General features: G+C 42.8%; 2 protein-coding genes across 2 annotated transcripts; both read left to right on the top strand.

The window, feature by feature from the left end:
• Positions 1–16: 16 nt before the first annotated feature.
• On the top strand, positions 17–19127 carry galns (galactosamine (N-acetyl)-6-sulfatase). The gene is made up of 14 exons (XM_070833666.1): positions 17–135; positions 445–568; positions 1267–1341; positions 1471–1573; positions 2347–2490; positions 3262–3328; positions 4478–4605; positions 4732–4871; positions 5005–5108; positions 8574–8716; positions 9388–9490; positions 13037–13158; positions 17177–17294; positions 18612–19127. Exons 1-14 carry the CDS (start codon positions 28–30, stop codon positions 18696–18698), a joined length of 1566 nt encoding a protein of 521 aa, XP_070689767.1. The 5' UTR covers positions 17–27; the 3' UTR covers positions 18699–19127.
• Positions 19128–19537: 410 nt separating this feature from the next.
• LOC139204911 (chemokine-like factor) lies at positions 19538–21087 on the top strand. Its single transcript, XM_070834938.1, has 4 exons — positions 19538–19668; positions 20126–20281; positions 20392–20487; positions 20697–21087. Exons 1-4 carry the CDS (start codon positions 19579–19581, stop codon positions 20805–20807), a joined length of 453 nt encoding a protein of 150 aa, XP_070691039.1. The 5' UTR covers positions 19538–19578; the 3' UTR covers positions 20808–21087.
• The last annotated feature ends 121 nt before the right edge of the window (positions 21088–21208 follow it).

Below are 21208 nucleotides of genomic sequence, written 5' to 3'. Positions count from 1 at the left end.
CTCGACTACAGCATAGCAAAGCGAGTGATGTCTACAGCAGCTCTGACTCTGTTTTGTGCAATAATATGTTGTTCCTTGACAGAAAAGCCATCAAATGTTTCACCTCCAAACATTATCATCATGCTCATGGATGACGTGAGTTATTATCTCGTTTTAATGTTCTTCAGTTCCTCACACCAGCAGCTCTGTGAGCAGTGAATGAGTTCAATGTGTTTCCCTGTCACTTTTCTCTCTCTGTGTCTTTGTTTTACTTTAACATGTGGGCTTTGAGAAGTTGCCTCTGTCACTGTACATGTAATTGGACATTTCAGCCTGTACACTGTGTCCACATCTGTGCTTGCATTTTTGTGTTTTGTGCCTTTCTGGGTGTCAATCTACACACAAGCCTTCCAAAAAAAAAAAAAAAAAACCCAAACCTCTCCATTCTTTCCCTCTGCTCTTCAGATGGGTTGGGGGGACTTGGGGATACTTGGCCAACCATCCAAAGAAACCCCCAACTTAGATGCCATGGCTGCTCAGGGGATGCTGCTACCAAATTTCTACACTGCCAACCCACTCTGTTCCCCGTGTGAGTTCAGCTGCAAACACAACCTGAGCCAGCAGTTCCTGTTTTACAAGATGGCAGAATCACTTCGGCCTCTCATCACAGTCGGAGCTTCCTGTCTCTGCTTGTGGTTTTATTGTCGTATAATTACATTGTTGGAAGAACGCTTTGCTTAATGGAAATAAAAACCCAACATTCACTGTTAAGAGAAACCTTTAAACTCCAGCTTGGTGATTTTCATGTTTTTAGGAAACTGGAGGTATCCATGTAAAATGCCGAATGTTGGTTTGTGTGCCTTTTGTTCATAAGAATTTATAAAAGATAAAGCCTGCTGATGAACTTGAAATGCACTGTATTTTCCTCTTTGTCAGCTGAAATATGGAGGTACAGGTTTTCACCTGACAGCAGCGTACATAGGAGTGTACATAACTGAATCACAGCCATTAATAGCAGCTGATAACTAAAGGGTATTGATCTAGTTACAGATGACAAATTCTAAAAAAAAAGCCGAAAGATTTTGATGTATACATCAAAACTGAGATTCATACCAGAGCAATCCATATTTATTTATTTAAGAAATTGTACTTCTACAAATTGATAGAAATTAATTTGTAATCTCAAATGTTCTGTATGTGACATTGAGAAGAGGATACTTGATTCTGTTTGTACGCTATCAACATACAGGGATCCTAATGACTTTTTCCTTATCTTTTTAACCACAGCCAGAGCTGCACTTCTCACCGGGAGGCTGCCTGTCAGAAACGGTTTCTACACCACTAACGCTCACGCCAGAAATGGTAAATCCCGACTGCACAAATTCTTATTTCAAGCTGCAAATGATTCCCCGTGTGTTTTATCTATAAAACATCTATAATGTACAGTGTGCCATAATGTCATGGAAAGTTTTCACCTTTTTTTTTTAATAGCGTACACACCGCAGGAGATCGTGGGAGGGATCTCCAAGGATGAGATTTTGTTACCCCAGATGCTGAAGAAGAAAGGCTATGTCAGCAAGATAGTTGGCAAGTGGTGAGCTCTTTGTTTTTCTTTAATCTGAGTTTTTTTTTTAGAGGTTTTGGAGATTATGTTGATGATGACTGGTGACGGTGGCTGTGGATCAGGAGGCAGAGCAGGCCGTCCACTTATCACAGAGCTGTGCAGCGCTGCCTTTGTGTCCACATGGTGAAGTGTCCTTGAACATCCTCCTGATGATCAGGCCTGTGTGTGTGTGTGTGTGTGTGTGTGTGTGTGTATGGATGCATGCATGCATGAGAGGATCAATACAGTATATTGCATGTTTTAGCCAATTTATTCCAAATCATGCATACGTAACATTACTGATGATCATTTTCCACACTGCACGATGATTCTATAAGAGCTTTTTGAATGCATTCTTCCTATCCCACAGTCATCCATTGATTTGCTTTCCTATCAGCGTGGTATGCAAATCTTTTTGCTTATGCACCTAGAATAGGATTGATTGTTTTTTTTTTTTTTTAAATCTGCATGACATTACCACCAAACATAGATTTTGCTGTGATAGATCACCTACCTGTCTCGAAGTTCTAAGCTTTTGCAAGTTGATTTTCATTTCGAAGTGAACAGAAACTAGTGACTTCTATGTTAGTGACTACAATAAACATCAAAATAGGTTTGTTATTTTTTTCATTGGGACGCAGCACCACAAATATGTGTGATTTTGTAGTAATGTTCTATATTTAAACATGCATAAACATGTAGAATGATCCTTCCGTCACATTGATTTTACAGTGTGTGTGCGTGCACTTTGTTTGTCACTACAGGCATCTGGGCCACAGACCGCAGTACCTGCCTCTGGAGAATGGTTTTGATGAATGGTTTGGTGCACCAAACTGCCACTTTGGCCCCTACAACAGCAGCATCAGACCCAACATCCCTGTCTACAACAACTCTGAGATGGTTGGCAGGTAGTATCACACACACAGGCTCTCACATAACAGCAGAGGCTGAAAATCTATAAAAATCTTCTTTCGCCATGACTCAGTGGAATAGTTTCTAGCTGGATGAGTTGAGCGCCTCCCCTCCTCTTCTTTCTCTGTACCAGCTGTGCTTGTGTATTCCATTTTCCGCCCATTTGTTTTCCCCAAAACAGCCATATGTGTATTCAGGGTCATTGGAACTGGCAGCCGGGCGTGTTTCTCGCTTAGCCGTGGGTTTAATCAGCACTGCATACCTGGGCCCTGGACAGACGTACACACACACATAGACACGCATACACACAAACACACACGCCCTCAAGAGACGGCAGGTTGCGTTGGCTGTACGTGAAGACACCTGGAGGAAGTGAAGCGTAACAAAGAGAGATGCCTGTCACTGCTTCCTCGCTCGCCGCGCCACGCTTCAGCGGCACCTCATAACAGTTCCCTCTGCTCGGCTCTGCTGAGACTTCCCAAATATGTCTTTCGCCAAAAGCTCCTGCAAACACAGTTCGCAAGAGGGAAATTTGCTTCTGTTGTCTTAATGATATTGTTTGCAATCATTTCGTCCAATTTAGAGGCAGATTGAAAAGCCCTGAAAAAAAAAGAAAAAAAACGTAGCTTAATGTGAAAGAATCATTTCATGCAGTTGAATAAGCAGAGAAGAGATGGCACAGTGTGGTCATAGCAGTTATTTGGATAGGATGATGGCTCACTAATAATGGAGAGTTAATGAGTCACGCTAACCCACTTGCTTTCCAGATACTATGAGGAGTTTAAGATTGACAGGAAGACCGGAGAGTCCGACCTCACGCAGATCTACTTGCTTGTAAGTTGAGGCTCACTCGTCCTTTTTAGGGCGGTGTCTATCTTAGATGATGCAACCTGTCAGTAGGGCAGAGTATGTCACATACAACACGTACTGATCTGATCTGTTAATCGTAAAGCAATTCATAGATTGGATTAGAATGAAACACTTTACGCAATACAACTATACAACTTTATTGTCCAACAGAGTGGAGCATTGTCCATTGGTGCTTTTCACCAGCAGAATTGTTGTGAATTGTGAATTGTGAATTGTTGATTTTTGCGCACACTCGTCTTGATTATCTCCACTGCCTACGTCAGTCCCTTCCATTCTGTTGCTAAAGGGATCAAAAGCAGCCCGCAGAGAAGCACTGGATGCTTTAGAGGTGGAATATGTCATCACGCGACGAGGATGAGTCTGTCAAGTAGCGCTCCGTAAAGCTCATATTAGCATGTCTGGTGGGACTAGGCTGGTTTCAGAATCCAAAACTATAACATGCACACAGTGAGGTCATTTTTCCTTTTTTTAACAATCAGTATGAAAAAGTAAACATACTCATTTCTTACTAAATGTAAGGTGTGGGCCAGCAGATGTCAACAGAGCTGCAACCGTAAAATCTAAATTCTAAGTTGAAATAATACAGTTTCACATACAACCTGCTGTAAATGCATTTCGAGGTGAATGTAAGGAATTCACTCAGCTGACACTGGTGTAGGTACAGCCTGCTAAAATGTATGCATTCCTCTACAACAACCTTGCAACATACCTTATAATGGTTATTTTTTTAATGAAACTGTTTTGCATTTTACTGAGGTGATGTTCGCTGTCTCTGTGTTTCTAATATTTACTCTACTCCCGGTGATGTTAATGGGGTGAACAAAATGTCTCAGTATAATAGTATCCAATCCAACAGCACAACAAACTGCATTAAAATGATTATGAAGCTCAATAAACGCCTCTCTAAAACACTATAAACCAAACCTGAAAATCAAAATCCTCATGAAAGTTGTGTTTAATGCTGGACTGTTGTATGAAACTCTATTAGTTTTATCTAGGTGTTCTTAAACTGAGCAAGTGCACTATGCAGCCTGACAGCCGTAATGTGAATTAGCCGTTTGACATCTGCACTGACAGTGTTGTAACACTCTGTTACACCTCCCACCTCTGCAGGAAGGGCTTGACTTCATAGTCCGCCAGACTAAGGCCCAGCAGCCCTTCTTTCTCTACTGGGCGCCCGATGCCACCCACGCCCCTGTCTATGCCTCAAAGCGCTTCTTAGGGAAAAGCCAGCGAGGCCGGTGAGTCGTATCCTTCCTAACTGACTCTGTTATTGGCACACACTCACAGCAGATTCATAAGGTTGTAAATAAATGTGTTTTCCTAATGAGGATTGATATTCAGTAAGCTGTGTCTGTGTTCTGTAGGTACGGTGATGCAGTGATGGAGCTAGACTACAGCATTGGTCAGATGTTGTCACAGCTGCAGAGTCTGGGCATAGCAAATAATACCTTTGTCTTCTTCACCTCAGACAATGGAGCTGCTGTAATGTCTGGCCCAAATGAAAGTAGGCGCTCCATTCAAATGCGCAGTTTTTTTCTTCGGTGCATTTTTGTCTTATTCTGATTCATTTTTCAGTCTTGTATCTGTGTGTAATTTGCTACGTAGATACACATGTTTTTGTGCCTCTGATTCCTCAGGTGGCAGCAATGGGCCTTTCCTCTGCGGGAAGGAGACCACCTTTGAAGGGGGCATGAGGGAGCCTGCCATTGCTTGGTGGCCTGGTCACATCAAAGAGGGCACAGTGAGAATACCGCCGTGATTTAAAGCTTTTACTAAATAAAGCCTCCAAACAAATCCAAAACGATCATTCACTTAATCCCTGCCATCTTCTCTAGAGACGAGACTAGACTTAAAGCCAGGATCCAGAGCCAGTTTTTTTTTTTCCTCAGAGCATTGTTGCTCTTAATGTTCTGTCTATCAACAAGTACCAGGAGCTGAAATGCTTTCTATGAAGCTGCGTACGATGTACGGGACTGTAAAAGCAGGTTGAGAGTAAAGGAATAATTATGTCACTAATCCTCTCTTTTGAATGATTGTTGCTTTTTGTTTCATTTGTGTATCATTTACCACTTTACATGTGCACACTTCACTGACGCTGCAACCAGTTAATCTTGACTATGGTCAACCTCCATCGAGTGATTGAACTCCAGAAACACTTAAGATAAACTGTGTGATTGCGGCCACAAAGTGTGTGGGCGCTTTTTCCACTGTTTCCTCAAATATGTTTGGCTGGAATTAATGCCCCAAACTCTCTCTCATTCCTCCTTCCCCCTCCCCAATTTAACCCCCCACCCACACCGTGATCCTCTAAGCCTGTGCGTTCTGCAAATGACTTTTAATTGTATTAGGGGCAGCTGTGACACGGGGCTGTGACGCAGAGGGATTTGGTGGAGGAGCGAGCGGAGGCTGCAGTCTGCAGTAAGCCTTGCCCCTGGCTCATCTCACAGGGGTGTGCAGGGGCCTGATAGCACAGCAGAGTAGCGAGGGAGAGGGGGATTGGGAGCGTCTTAAGCGGCTAATCTGTTTGTGTGTTTGCTGAGGTTGGATTGAGCTGTAATGAGGACTTCAGTATCTGAATATGCCAGGCGCTCAGGATAAAGGAACGGAGGGGTGGAGGGGGGGGGGGGGGGGGGGGGGGCTACTGGGGAAGGAAGCAAGGAAGAAGTAAAAGAGGTGGCTGGTGTAGAAAAGAGAAATGTTAGAGTGCTAAAGACACTGGCACTGTCACATTGCCAAGAACATTGTTGTGCTTGTAGGGCTTCGCTGCACCTGGGCCACACCATAACTGACCAATGTGTGTGTGTATACATGTCCGAGTGATTTTTGTTTGATTCTTCATGCCTATGTATATGCATATATATACCATGCATACTTGTGTTTGTTGGAGTAGTTGTATGTGTGACAGATAACTTTCTGGACAAGTGAAAGAGACACAGATGTAAATAATAACATCACAGAACGCCTGTGTCTGTGTGTGGTGTGTGCGGTGCATGCATTTGCAGTTGTGGCCTTGCTGTGAGAACGAGGGTCAATAGATCCTCCCTGAAGCTCTCTGGGGTTGTGATGACAAAGCTTCTTTGTTGGAGCTACTGTACTCCACAGCTCTGGATTTATCACTCTGTGCTGCTTGGGAGGGAGGACAGAACAGGCACAGGGATGCCCCCTCTCTTATTTGTAGGCTTCTGAAATCTCTGTTGATCTGTGCATTGAAAAGTCCATAAGCTCTTTCAGCAAAATGCTGGAGACAACAAACAGCCATGCAAGCCTTTGTTAAAAGAGGATTTCGTCAGGTTTATTGTACTGACTGAGCACAGATGCATCTTTACGGCATTAAGATGCGGAGATACGTTTTTGGGGGGATGTGGGATTGGTGATTAAAAAAAACACTTCAGTGTGGATTTTAAACAGACAAAAAGCTCTTTATCTGTGGATGCATCTGAGTGATGAAACTTCAATTTAACTGACTTGTGTGAATGTGCTGGAAATTGTTGTGAATTAGTCATCCTGTCATATTTAGGAGAATGGAAGGGGGGTGCACAGGAATGAAGCAGCGTGGCTGGTCTGAAGCAGGTGCAGGTCCAGCATTCTCCCAGTACCTGCGGGGGGGGGGGCAAGTGGCCAGGATGATGAGGGGTGGTGGCTGTAGGAACAAAGATGGGGAGGTTGGTGGGGGTGGGGAGAGAGGGTTGTTGTTGGGCCCCATAATGTTGCTGAGCATCACAATCCCTTTTGTTGTGTTTTATCAGGCAGCAGACACACAGGCAGAGTGGCAGAGACGGGGATAGAAGCACTGTCTCCTTAGATAACCAACATCACCACTCACAACACAGGGAGAAATGAGAGAAAGAGAATGTGACATTAATAGAGAGTGATGAGTCAGTCAAAAAAAATGGAAAGAACAAAGGTTGAGGAAAGAGTGAAGTTCAGTGTAGACTGCAAAAGAGGGCAGAGCTAATAAAGCAAGGAAATAGAAGATGACAAGTCATGAGATAAATTCCTCTGTAAGGCCAGTCTGACTCTGAAAGTTTTGGTTTTTGGCCATGCAAGTTATTACCAACTAAATGTCACTCGTGCTTCTTCTCACGTCCTTTTGTCCTGTCTTCTTTAATGGTGTGTGTGTGTCTGTGTGAGGGGGTCTATTTAAAAAAAAAAAGAGAGAGAGAGAGAGAGAGAGAGAAATAGAAAAATGAAGTGAAGGACTAAATCTGTTTGTGTGTATGTGTGAGAAAGAGTGTCTGGATGTGCAGATAGATCATGGAATGCATTGCAAAGCCCTTTCTGTGGCTAGTTCTGTGGATACAGAAGAAAAGGGAATTCATTTCAGTGCTTAGGAGCTTGCGCGTGTGAGTGTGTGTGTCTGTGTCTGTATGTGTGCTGGCTGCTGATAGGAGCACAGCGGCACATGGCGGTGCAGCTGCAGAGGCCTGATAGCGCTATCTGATTGTGAGCGTGCCGTCTCCCTCTAAGGCTCGCTCAGGAGAGAATGGAACGGAAGATCAAGGATGACAGCGAAAAAATGGCATTTTATCTGAAAATAGTTCAAAGTTTATAAATAAAATAAAGCTTTTCTCTGGGACTGGGAGAGGGAGATAAAACACCAGCTTGCTCCAGCTCCAGCCGCCTGCTTGCCCGGGCCTTGTCCTCTTCCTACTTCCTCTCCTCTTTTTTTTTTTTTTTTTTTTTACTCCTCCTTTTTCCCTCAAAACTCATTAAGAAAGAGAGGCATTTTGGAGGTTTTTATAATAAACCTGCAAGCAGAGATTACAGAGGAGACTGAAGAAATGCACATCTTTCCTACATGTGTACACACAACCATGTATACAAGCATCCTATCATGACTATGCATTGTTAACTTGTTCGTGTTCATGAAGGCGTTCCAGCGTAAAAGAGCACGCTAGTGGCATTCCTGGAGCAGAAACAGTTCATTCTTTATTTGCGAACGCTACTTATTTGCCAATGGTGGCAGAAACAAGAAGCATAATCATCAAGATATGTTGCTATTGAATAGAGTGTGTGCACGTGTGTGTGTGTGTGTGTGTAGCATATACCTACTGATGACCAATTTGAGTTTTAGTCCTTGTGAGGACATTTTACCACCGCTCATTACTTCAAAGTTCTTCCATTATTCCAATCCTAACATGCATCTTGTATTATTACACTTGCTTATTACACTCTTTTTTAAAAATTTCTTTCTGTCCTTTTGCAGGTGAATTTCCAGTTGGCCAGTGTAATGGACCTGTTCACCACCAGTCTAGCTCTGGCCGGCATCGCCCCCCCTGACGACAGATCCCTTGATGGACTGGACCTGACACCAGTCCTGCTAAACCGCTCTTACACACTCAAAAACAGGTGAATGCACACACCAGCTGTTACAGGATTTTACCAGTTGACCAGAGATTTGTGGTTTTTGTGGCCGTTAATTTTTCAAAGCTCTTTTAAGGCTCTGGGTCGGTTAGTCCACACTTTCATTTTCCCCCAACTATTGGAAGGATTTCCGTGAAGTTTGGTTCAGACATTCATGAGGATGATGCGGAATCCTAATGACTTTTTTTTTCTCAAGCGCCACAAAGAGATTGATATTTGAGGCTTGAGTGAAACATTGACAAATGATTTCATGGATTACAATGAAACTTGGACATTGTTGAAGTGAACTTCATTTCTACAGTTGTGTGAATTAGATCAGCTTTGGCGATCCTCTGACTTTTCCTCTACGCCACCATCATGTCAAAATTTCAATTTGATCCAATAATTTGGTTCATAACGTGCAAAACTAATGATGTTCCGATCAACTTCACCTGTACTTTGTATTTAGTGCTAATTAGCAAATGCTAGCGTGCCTGCATGGCTTTAAACTCTTAGTCTTGTTGTTTTTCTTGAACATGAGGAGAATTCAACATTTCTGATGATTTGAGTGATTTTCAGGAAGTTAGATGTTAAAACAGAAGGGTCCAATTTGACACAAATGCACCTGAGAAGAACCGAATCTCAGCTTTATCTCCTCCTCGTCTTGTACTCAACAGGCCCGTATTCTATTACCGTGGGAATGAGCTGATGGCTGTGAGACTTGGACAATACAAGGTGCACTACTGGACCTGGAGCAACTCATGGGAGGAATTTAAAAACGTGAGACTCCCTTTTAACACAGCAACTTTGTCCCATCTCTGTTTCTTCCGTTCTTGATTTGCAGTGCCACATCCTCCCTCTTTGTCTCTCCTAATCTTACTCAAACACATAAACACTTTCACTGTTGGTGTTATCTTGAAAATGGCTCATCAGTTGACTGCTGTGTACATCAGAGCGTAATGAATATTAATGAAGAGCCCCCACATCAGCAAACCTACATCATTCATCAACCAGTTGACTTGTTTGTTCTAACTCCAGTGGAGATTTTCTTCCTCCCCATTTACATACCGACACTGCCTGCTGTAGACTTGTTCTTTTGGCATCACGGAGCTCAAAAGGAAGAAAGACAGGCAGATGCCAGCAGCGTCTCTCTGCCGTAATTACATCAACTTGGTGCTGATTAAATGTATCAGGAGAAATGTGAAATCTGACACTTGTGAAGCAGGATAGTGTGGTTCTTCTCTCTCTCTCTGTCTCACTCCTGCGTCCATAAAAACATGTCCTCCTGTCCTCCCTCCATGGCTCTGCTTTTCCTGTGATCCAGTTTGTTTTATGCCCCATCGGTCGCTTAAATTGCTCTCTCCTTCAGGGCTGCTGAATCAATAGCAGCCTCCTTTATCAACTCATGTGAACTGAAGTGGAACTTCACAAATAATGGTGTCTGATTGCCTGTGAGTTGCCTATCGATTGGTGTGTGTGTGTGTGTGTACATGAGAGCGAGAGATAGAGAGAAAGGACGAGAGAAAACATGTACATGTATGTTCAGTTCTCTATTTAGAAGTGCGTGTCTGTGTGTGTGTGTGTGTTTTATGGAGTGACCTCCTATATGGGAATGTTGAATTCCCAATGTGCTTCATGTCATCATGGTTGAATCCTTAAACTGTCCACCTCCTGTAACCTAGAGTACATTTTATAAACACAGAAAGTCTAAACAAACTGACTTATGCACACACACTGAGCTGTTTCACACAGTCAGACTATGCTTGAGATGTTTAGAAAATTACCTAGAAAGAGAAAGAGAAAATGAAGCTCCTTGTGTAGGTCTTCTCTGGTAGAAATAACATAGAATAATGATCATTTCAAAATGGTCATGACCCTTAAAATCTCTACATAGGCTTCACTTTAACCTGTCTTGCAACAGAAATCCGCAATCAAACCTAAAAATCATGTTTTCCTGCTCGCTCTTCAGCTTCAGTAATACTTTAAAATATAATTTGGTTTTCTCGGCCCATGGTGAAAAATAAACAAGGGAAGATGTGTGTCTGTGAAGATGAAGGAAATTACAGGTTAATAGCTGGGAGACATATTGCTCTGTCCTGGCTGTGTTCATGCAGCTCAGCCATGAGGAAAATAAGAAATTTCACAGGCTTAAATGGCTCTCATCAAACTCTCTTGAGGCAGTGCAGTGATGTTAATATTGCGAAATATAGTTTGTCGTGACTGTGGCGGCTTTGTATCTGAATTGCTGAGTAACCTACGGTCTGGTAGGAGCTCTGTGGGAGCTGTGATGGGTGTTTTTAACCTTGTTGCATACTTAATAATGTGATGAATGAAAAGAAAGAATGTTTCCCAGACGCTTGTTAGTCCTATAGTGGTTACTCATTTCAGCAATTGTTGCACCATTTCTGTTGCAGAAATTGATAAAAGATAAACTGTGCAGTAGCTCCCATTCTGGATTCTTGAGCCAGATTAGAAGTCATGACGTTAATGCTGCTAAACAACTCCTAGTTCACTGACTTAATGGCAAAAGGCAAGAACATAGATTACAGCAGTGTTGCAGCTCGTAAGGACCTCCTGGAACTGCTCAACATTTAGCAAACAGTCCATAGTCAAATATAATGGTCATTTTCATGAAGTAGAAAGTAGATACATATTGTTGTAGTTATTCAGCCACAGTCTACACAAAGTGATTGTCCTCCCTCCCAAAGATACGTTTTCCCCTTTTGGATCAAAATAGACACCAAATATTTCCTTTCCCAAAATCCTCCCTGCCGCCCCTGGATGCTCCTGCACCTTATCTTGTAACAGCGACTGCTCTGCTCCAGTTTGAAAGCAGCCTCGTTGTATCCATAGCATTAATGTGAGGGGAGATATGGAGTTCTTGCTGTTATGTCTTGGGTACAAGAGACAGAGTCAAGGAGATACACACAGCAGGTCTTTCTCGCTGATCCTCTGGGATGATTTTTTTTTTTTTTTCTCATTCTTTTCTGCATTTCTAAGCTGTCGGCTTCAAAAGGCAGGACAAGTCTGGATGAGAGGGGGCTCTGCGGGACGGGGGGTATCTAGCCCTCTCGCTCTCTCTCTCTCTCTTTTCTATATGTATTTTGAGGTGCTCTGTTGAGTGATCTCAGAGGGGGGCAGCAACAGTGCCTTACAGATGAATGCTTTCTCAATATTAGTTGTGCTCATCAAAAGTGTGTGTGTGTGTGTGTGTGTGTGTGTGTGTGTGTGTGTGTGTGTGTGTGTGTGTGTGTGTGTATGTGTAGGGGGCAGATCTCCAGGGGGTTTTGGAGGAGTGAGTGTGACTCAATCAGGCTGCGATCACTGCCAGGCTCATGAGAATGGAGTCAGGGAGCAGGATTGAAGGCGTGGAGAGATGAAGGAAGAGCAGCATAAAGAAGGAGAAATCCTCTGTTTTGTCAGTGACTTGAACCTCATCATGATGTACGAACTGTAGCTGCATAAATACCACAACAGACTAGAAACCAATATGAAGATAGTGTAGGCCATATTACAATGAGATTAAGCACTGAGCTCAGAGTCGGAGGTGGTTACGAGCCTAAATCTAAACATCCAGATCTCTTTAGCTGAGTTCGGTTCCGATTTTTTTTTTAATTGTGCATGATAAAACACAGAGAGAAAGGTTAATGTATACGTGTGGTTAAACTAAAATATCTAAAAGATTCAAATCCATTGAAAATGACCATTTGGACACAAATGGTACAAAACAGGCAGTTAAAGAAAAGTAATTTCAGATAGCAAAATAGTATAAATAATTATTGAGGAAACGGTATGTAAGGATCTAATTATTAAATTTTTATTACGGTTTTACTCATGTGGTGTATAAAGAGTATGAGTAGTTGTAACGAAGAAAATATCTTTATTTCTTCGGGACTGTCCTTGGAGCTTTGGAGCCAAAACAGGAAAACCGTCTCTCTTATCTGCAAGGTTCATTCATTCCTCCCAAAATGTTAGATCTTACTCTCTTTTTAGTGGGTTTATAACCATTGACTTCAAAAGACAGAATACTGTTTTATCAGTCACTGAGCTAATTCTCCTCTTCAGTTGCACTGTGATACATATAAAGATTTTGCACATCTGCATTGAGCCACCGAGGCAGCTTCTTAAGTTGATGAAAGCTCGTTACAAGGCTGCTGGATTAGAAGGATGCTTGAATAAAATCCAAGTGGGAGATCTGCCTCCTAGTAACAATGCAGTATTAGCCACTCTTGAGATTAGCCTCAAATGAAAACAATCCATTAACACCAATATGGAATTGTTTTATAATAAAAATCCAAAAAGGTGTGTGGCTTTTTTCTCTTACAGGGCATCAACTTCTGTCCAGGTCAAGATGTCCCAGGTGTGACTACTCATGATCAGAAGGAGCACGCTCTGCAGCCAGTCATTTTCCACCTGGGACGGGATCCTGGGGAAAAGTCCCCTATCAGGTGAGTTCCCTTAAAACTCTGCTTACAACTGATTTCTAGTAGGGTGACAGGAGGAGAGGAGACGGAAAAAATGAGAGAGGGATAAGAGTGGGGGCAGGCAAGGAACTAGTGAAGAGATGTTGGAACATGAATGTGAGTGGGGTGAGAATTGGAAGGCAGTTTGCCTGTTGGTAGCGCACAATGTGTATGAGATCAATGCTGATTCAGTGGCATGAAAAAGAAGGCAGCGGATTGATCTGCTCAGCCAGAGCGCGCCTGATTACACCCTTCTCTTTGTGATTGCAAACAGCTCCTTAAAGATCACTATCTGGCCCTCAACCCTCCGGTGCACCACTGTAGGTTAAAATTGCGAGATAAATTGTTCAGGTCTAAATTGAGAGCGAGTGCTGTTTAATGGAGTTTTGTGTGTCTCTGCCTCGGCTCAGGGGAGAGTTAAGAATCGCCAGGAGAGGAGAGTGACGTCAGAGGACACAGGCGGACCGAGGATGAGACTATTACTAAATAAGGGCGCAAAGACAGATGAGCATCGTCTTTAACTGTGTGCAAACACTGACGAATATTTATGTGATCTTTTCGAGAAAAAAAAAAAACGTACGCAATCTGACACCATGACTAATACATTAAGATTATCTCTAAATCGTTTTGATGAGAGAATTCTCCTTTTGTGCACAGTGTTCGCTTTGGCTCCCTCCTGCCGTAACACATCCAAGACTGACCTTTCAATTCTGCTCTCTGCAGCTCTCCCTGTCATATTTTGCTCCGGCCTCGTCTCCTCTTTTGCCTCCTGCTTGAACTCCTTTCAGTTCTGAAGCGAGATTGGATGATGAAACATTAATGTTGTTTTTCAATTGCCCACCTTTTAGCCTTGCTATTCACTTAGAAGAATTTAAAAAAAAAAAAAAAAAAAAAAAAAAAAGGGCAAAAACCAATCAATACGCAGCCATGTGTTGTGCTGAGTGCTAGATGTGGACGCACACACACACACACACAAAAACAAAAAATGCACACTCATTTTCAACTGGGGTCATTGAGTTCGTCTACAAGGTCACCCTCCCTCCCCCCCCCGACACCCAGCTGCATGACCTCCTCTCTGTTCACTCGCTGTTCTTCTTCTCTCCGCTCTAATCTGCACCACTCGATCCCCTTCCGCTCCAAACTTTTGTCTTAGTTTTTCCCTCGTTACTCCTCTCTTTTCCGCCAACTGCTCTGCACCTCAGCCCACTTCTCACCACTCAGCTGCTGTCCCTCTGCATCCACTGGGACCGTTCTCCTCCATCCTAGTTAAGCATGTGTGTGTGTGTGTGTTTGTGTGTGTATGTACACATGTGAATGTGTGCGTTTTGTCCGTGTGCTCCTCGGTCCCCCAGCTGGACTGGCTGCCTGGCCATCATTAATCTCTGTCCGCACCTAAAGAGCCACTTAAGATGATGTAGGGCCTGTCTGCACACATACCTTCACTACTGTCGCAGCCTGTGATATAGCAAAGAGCACACACACATACACAATCCCCGGTCCGGAACAGACACCCAGGAAAATAATTATGCAACCCGAGAGAGAATTTGGGAACAACAATACAGTAGTTTTTAGTTTCTTTTGTCTCATCACCAATTACAAACAGAGGCTCACCTGCCGTTATTTTAAACAAATATGATGGAGCTGCAGGATGACGAGGCCTGTGTTGGTGGTCCGTCTGTCCAGGATAAAACACAGACCCGACCAGGTGTGCGTCTTACCTAACCCAGCGAGTTTGGACCCCCACTGGATTCGTTCAAAGCCCTTTTCCTCCTTCCGCTTTGCCGTCCCATCTTTGTGACCCAAGGCCCTGAGGTTAACACATCCTACTTTCTCGCCACCCACCTCCGCCCACACCCCCGGAGCCCGAGTGTAGTCCCAGCCCTGACACTGCAGGCAGCCCTGCACAGTCTGGCCTCATCTGCTGCCTGCCACCAAGCTCTTGTGTCCCCAATCAATAGTCCTTACTGAAGTGCTCAATTTCCACCGGGGTGGAGAAGATGGTGGAGGGGAGGGGAAGGCAGGACAGATGTATTTGATTGTCTCCTCAATTCCCCCACCTTCTGCCACTGTGTGGTTGTTTGTGTGTGTGGGTGTGTGTATGTGGTTTCATGTGTGTGTTCCAGCAATAGTGTTATGAATCAGTAATCAGAGTGGTGACACACCTGAGCAATGCCCCCATCCCCCTTGGGTGCCATACATTATAAATCAAAAGACTCAATTTGCATACAGCCTGCTTATTATTCTAGAATTTGCCTCTACACCAGTAAGCTAAGGGTTATAATCATGATAATGAGCTGTGCTGACTGTGGGCTTTTTATTATTTGTTTGCAGAGGGGGCATAAACAAATGATATTATTAGTTTGTTGATTTAGAGGTGTGCACTGTAAGATTTTCAGAGCATAGACAAAACAATAGAAAACTTTGTGTCTCGTGCAAGTTTCTCGGGGCATGGCATGCTGGGCTTGCAGACTTGTATGGAGAAACTGGATACATATAGCGGTCTGATAAATCTCCCTTACATTTACTTCTATTAAGTTGCTTCATCACTTATCACAAAATGAATCGCAACAATGAGTAGCGGGCACAGATAGGAGGGGAATGAAATATCCCCCTTGCCGATGGAGATCAGGCAAAAGCAGACTTTGCGATTTTAGATAGCTGAAGCAATTTAATCCGAATGTCTGGTTTTTAACCGAGAGGAGTAATCTGGTTTTTCCCTATCAGCTAGGGTCAGAATGCGTAGATAGTTAGTTTATGACGAATACGGCACACCAGGAGAGAGACTAATTGCAGCCAGTGCACTACCAGTCGAGTAATTGTAGGGTAAAGTAGAGACTGAGAGTATCAAGGAAAGGAGCAGGTGCTGGCTGATGGAGGAAGCCTTGCTGCCCTGTGGGAGATCTAAGAGGGAGGGTAGGTGTGAGCTGGACAGGGCCTGGGGTTATTACTCTAATTGACACTTCACCTCACACACATGCACATATTCCCCAGGGGCCAATCAGAGGGTTGGGTTTGCAGTTGAGGGAGGATGGAAGGCTGGCACAGGTGCTGCCGGCGAGTGTATCAGGGGTGTAATTGCACTGCTGATATTTGTCTGTCCGTGTGTCACGCCACCAGACGCCCACTCCCCCAACACACACACACACATGTGCACACACAGCCCATTAACCCTACAGGTCCTATTGAGAGCAGCGTTCCTTTGAAAGCCTTCGGGGCCCCTGTGTTTTACACACTGAATATAATAATGCACAGAGGTGCTCGGGCTCACTGGTGTCCAACAGCAATAATTGAGAGACAGGGGATGGGATAAAGGTTACATAGTTCACCCTGCTGAGTGTGCTTTCCCAAACGGTGCCGGAGTGGACAGCGCGCGTGTGTGTGTGTGTGTAAATGTTTCTGTTTTTGTTTGTCCACTCAACACTCCCTGACAAAAAGACATACATTTAGGAATTATGCTCATCAGTGTGTGTGTGTGTGTGTGTTTGAATGTGTGGTTTCAGAATAAAAACAGACTGTATGCATTTGTGTTGATGTAGCTGTGCGCTATACATTCATATGCAAGGAAACAACCACTTTATATGTGGAAGCGTGTGTACGTACATTTACATGTATGTGACCGGCAGATTGATTCAAACTCGTTCAGTTTCATCCGTGTTGATGTTAAAGACATTGTTTCACTTGTTTAACGTTAAATCTTGAGAGTTTTTAATTAAAGTGGTAAAGCATTCTATATTTGTGAGCCTTTCATTAAAAAAACTGAACAATAGAATTGAAAAAAAATGACAGAAAAATAACTGATAAAAAAAAAAAAAAAATCATTTCAAAAATGTCACCATTGGTTCAGACAAAACAACATCTGAGGATGTCATATTTGCCTCGGGGGATTTATGACATCTTTTCTTTACAAGTTTGTGACATTTCATTTCGATTCAAAGTTTGCACATAACAGATAGTGAAGCCAAGTTTCAGCCCTACTGACTAAATGTGTATTGGGTGTTTGCAGTGTTTCGACTAAGGAGTACCAGAATGTGCTGAGCAGGATCTCTCCGGTTGTGGAGCAGCATATGAAGACTCTGGTGCCCGGTATTCCTCAGCTCAACATGTGCGACGTGGCCGCGATGGTGAGATCTTTTACTGTCATGATGCACTTTATCTGGGAAATTGTCAAAAACAATAATTATTTTATGAAAATGGGCTTCATGTGTAGCAGCTAATTCTTTGCACTATACCCAGAGGCAGTGGACCAAAGCCACATACTATATGTTTTTCTTGGGCCAGCAGCTCTCAAAGCCACGCTCGTTTGCCTCTTATCTCTCTGTTGTCTCCATCACGCTTGTACATCAGATAAATTAATACATAATACAATTGATAAAGCCTTTTTGAAAACAAAAGGGAGTCAGTAAACATCTCTGAATAGAGCTATTTTCTCAGCTGCTATCTGTTTTCAGCCTGCATTGAGCCTGCAGACAATTAATGTTCCACATCAACAGATTTAACTTTTATTTTTCATATTTGTTCATCACAGTTTCTAACCTGCTCCAGAATGTGTATCATGCTATCACCTTAATCTGGGCCTTTCCTGCTTGACTGTGTCTGTGTTTTTTCCTTTGTCAAAAAAAAAAAAACAACCTCTTATCTCTTTGGGTTATTTAAAGCAGCTAAATTGAGCGGTGGCTTTGTCACGTCAGGCACCAGAGTCTGTGAACGACATGGGTGTGGATTCATTTGTGGCACGGCACTGCCCCCTCGTGGTGAAGAAGATAAACACAATTTTAAGTGGAGAGTCAGTTTTAAGACTGACTCACATTTGTGCGTCGTCCTGTGTCGTGCCAATACGGATCTATTGACTTTTTACACATTGCCAACCAACAGCAAGTCATCATCTGTTGGTGCCATTTGCCACATATTTGTGGATGTGTGTGCGTGCGTGTGTGTGGGTGGGTGCAGTTTCATAAACACTTCCCACTGGTCTGGTGTCTGTGATAGAGGTGACTTTCAAATGTTAAATATAACATTCTTTGCAGTGCCTTTTAAATTTGACAAATTGAAGATGCTTTTCTGAGAATCTTCATACTGAAAACAGCTCAGCAGTCTGAAACCCGGTCTGTAATATTTCCACTTAGTGATGGACTGATTATTTTATAAATATACATATACATACAAGATACAATTACATGAAGCATCGATGCATAGAGCCTTAAAAGGGACATGATTTATGTAATTGCACTGGATACAAGTTATTGCTAAGCCAGAGGAAAATTTCTGGAATGCAATCAGGCATAAAAGACACATCACAGGAAACCGTGGCCACCTAAATGGTCCAAGAAACTCACAGCACACGACACACAAAACAGACTCTCACAGTTTAAAATCTTTCTGTAGATTAATCATATCTCTCATATTCCTCTGCTTACTGTGATGGCTGCTCCCTGTAACAGAACTGGGCCCCCGCAGGCTGCGAGAAGTTAGGAAAGTGTCTCAACGTGCCCAAGTCTGAGCCCTGGAAGTGTGAGTGGCCACACTGAAAGTAAAGCTGCTGAACGGGCGTGAGGAAGAGGAAGCAAAACCTGAAGATGTGCCTTTCTACACGACAACAAACAGCCTTATCATTCAAAAGGATTTGTTTTTTTTTGTTTTTTTTAAATCTTTGTGAAGTGGTTTATGTGCAATGTAGAAGAGAAGAACCCAAAGGAATTATGTTGTTATAAAAACATTACACTGATAATGCAATTAGCTTTTACAGCTTTAGTGAGCCAACACAGCGTCAGCCTGCTCTGGAAAAACACTTTGTCAAGAGTCTGTGGTCAGACTCATTTCAGTAGAACAGATAAGAAATGTGTTTATTTTTTATTCATGCCTAAAGTAATAAATCTTGCATTATTGGATTAATTCTGTATCCTATTTACATGCATACTGCAAAATGTGGTTTGTAATAAAAAGTGATTTTCTATTTACATTTTATGGTGACTACTTGTGAGGACTGTTAGACCGTAGATCTGATACATTTAATATGCACGCATTATGGTGAAGTATATTGTTATTAACACATTTACTGTCTTAAAATACCTGACAGTCAACAAGTCATTTGACTGCGAGTCCAACACCGTGTGAGATCGCTGCAGCTGAATTGTCCTTCGTGCTGTAATAGAAAGACTGACATGTCTGCAAATAGATTCACCTCAACCTCAGCTTTACAAATACAATTAACCAAACCCTCGCTCTTTAGTTTGACAGATAACAAGCAGGCCCTGATTGACATTCTGCACCATCCGCCACGAAGCTGCTGGTGTGAAAACATTGCGCATATTCTTACAAACAGTCATTTCCTATGCAGTTAAAAAGGAAATTGCTTGTTTCAGGAAACAGACAGAATGAGCAGTCTTTTGCAAATGAAAACGCTACATCATGTCAGAGGATCAAGATGAAAATTCAACCATCAACGTGGACAAGGCTTTCCTCAAATCCACGAGGGGAATCCTGAAAGTGGCGGAGATGGTGAGACAATTTGCACATCACTAAAAAATCTCAGTGTTTTTCAGTTTGATTTTCAAGAGAAGAACTAAGGAAATGAGTAAAAGACACAGCACATGGAACAACAACAAAGTAGCCTCACAAGTTTGCTGTACACTTTAGTGAACAATGTTACTAGAGCTAGTTTGTTGATAGCAGTGACCCACATTTACACGCCGTGAGCGTTTTAGAGGCTAAAGGAGCAACTGGATCAGTTGTTTGTGATAAATGTGGCATGGAAACATCAGTAGAAACTCACTTCCCCTTTTTCTGCATATACTGGAATCCGCAGGATTGATGTGCAAAGTTTACTAAAAAAATCTCAAGTCATGGCGCTACAGTTCAGTAATTTGTCAGCATTTAAATGTCTGAGGTTTAAGAGTGTTTTTCTGGTATGGAAGTAACAACTTTGCAGTGTGTTGTTTCTGTTTTTCTATTTTAGGGGACTCTGCTCGCTGCATTTGTGTGTTTCAGTGTTGCATCCGTACCAAAGTACATCACAGCCACAGTGTTGGAGTTGCTGATCACTTCGCTCCTGTTGCTGCTGTACATGCTCAAGCTCAACAAGAGGCTGACTTTCTTCTTCTGGCCTCTTGTTGTGGGTGGTGTTTTACTGCACAGCGTTGTGATATCCTATGATTCTATAGGCCTCGTGCTTGACAGAATAGCCATATGTGTTGAATTTCTCTTCTGTTTTCTTCCCTTCAGGATGTTTTCAATTCGGCGTTTGCAGCAGTCTACTTTATCGTCTTGAGCGTGATGGCTTTGGCTTTGTACACTGTCACAGGCGCATTGGTTGGAGGGGTGAGAAAGAGTTCTTTGACCTGTAATTGCAACCTCAGTTGTGTGGGACAATTAAATATCCAAACATAAAGAATATGAGGTCCTCCTGTAGCTTTTGTTTCTGTCTGTCTCTCTTTCACACACACACACACACACACACACACACACACTTACACTGGATCCCTGATGTGTGTGATGCACTTATTTTGTAATTTCCTCTCTGTTTGCAGATTTTTGGTTTAGTGCTTGCTGGGCTGATGTGTGTGGACACCTACACACTCTTCAGGAAAATCACATTCAACAATCCAAGAAGCATGACCAGGAATCAAGGAAGCAATTGAATAAATCAATTACGCTAAATTAACATGGCAAACTATGCTGATGCATATTATGCATACTATGCACACCACTGATCACTTCCTCATGAGCTCCAAAGTCTGAATAAGTGAGCTTGTTGTAAAAAGCTGTGCTTCAAATCCCCCACCCTCAAAGTTTTCATCATATTTAATGTTCCAGCTGTACATCAAGTCCATGCTGCTGCGTTTTTTGAGATGTGTTTTCAAACTGGACATAAATCTGATCCAAACAACGAATATCAATAAAGATCTTTCTATGCCTTAAGACACCATGACTGGGGTATTTCCACTGAGTGGCTCTGGGCTGTGATGTATGCAGCTGGGGGCATCGCATTACACATCTGGAGAAAGCAGATGTTGCTCTCCTTTTTTTTTTTTTTGGGAAC

This window comes from Pempheris klunzingeri, chromosome 1, assembly GCF_042242105.1.
Source record: "Pempheris klunzingeri isolate RE-2024b chromosome 1, fPemKlu1.hap1, whole genome shotgun sequence".
In the NCBI taxonomy this organism is placed as follows: Eukaryota; Metazoa; Chordata; class Actinopteri; order Acropomatiformes; family Pempheridae; genus Pempheris; species Pempheris klunzingeri.
Note: the sequence above shows the minus strand (reverse complement) of the source record. Positions and strands in the feature narration are given on the sequence as shown.

Excerpts from the sequence above, each read along its gene's own strand:
- galns (XM_070833666.1), top strand. The coding sequence starts at position 28 with ATGTCTACAGCAGCTCTGACTCTGTTTTGTGCAATAATATGTTGTTCC. Across the intron at positions 4,872-5,004 it reads AATGTCTGGCCCAAATGAAA|GTGGCAGCAATGGGCCTTTC; the intron begins GTAGGCGCTCCA and ends CTGATTCCTCAG. Across the intron at positions 9,491-13,036 it reads CATGGGAGGAATTTAAAAAC|GGCATCAACTTCTGTCCAGG; the intron begins GTGAGACTCCCT and ends TTTCTCTTACAG.
- LOC139204911 (XM_070834938.1), top strand. The coding sequence starts at position 19,579 with ATGTCAGAGGATCAAGATGAAAATTCAACCATCAACGTGGACAAGGCT. Across the intron at positions 20,282-20,391 it reads TCTTCTTCTGGCCTCTTGTT|GATGTTTTCAATTCGGCGTT; the intron begins GTGGGTGGTGTT and ends TCTTCCCTTCAG. Across the intron at positions 20,488-20,696 it reads CAGGCGCATTGGTTGGAGGG|ATTTTTGGTTTAGTGCTTGC; the intron begins GTGAGAAAGAGT and ends CTCTGTTTGCAG.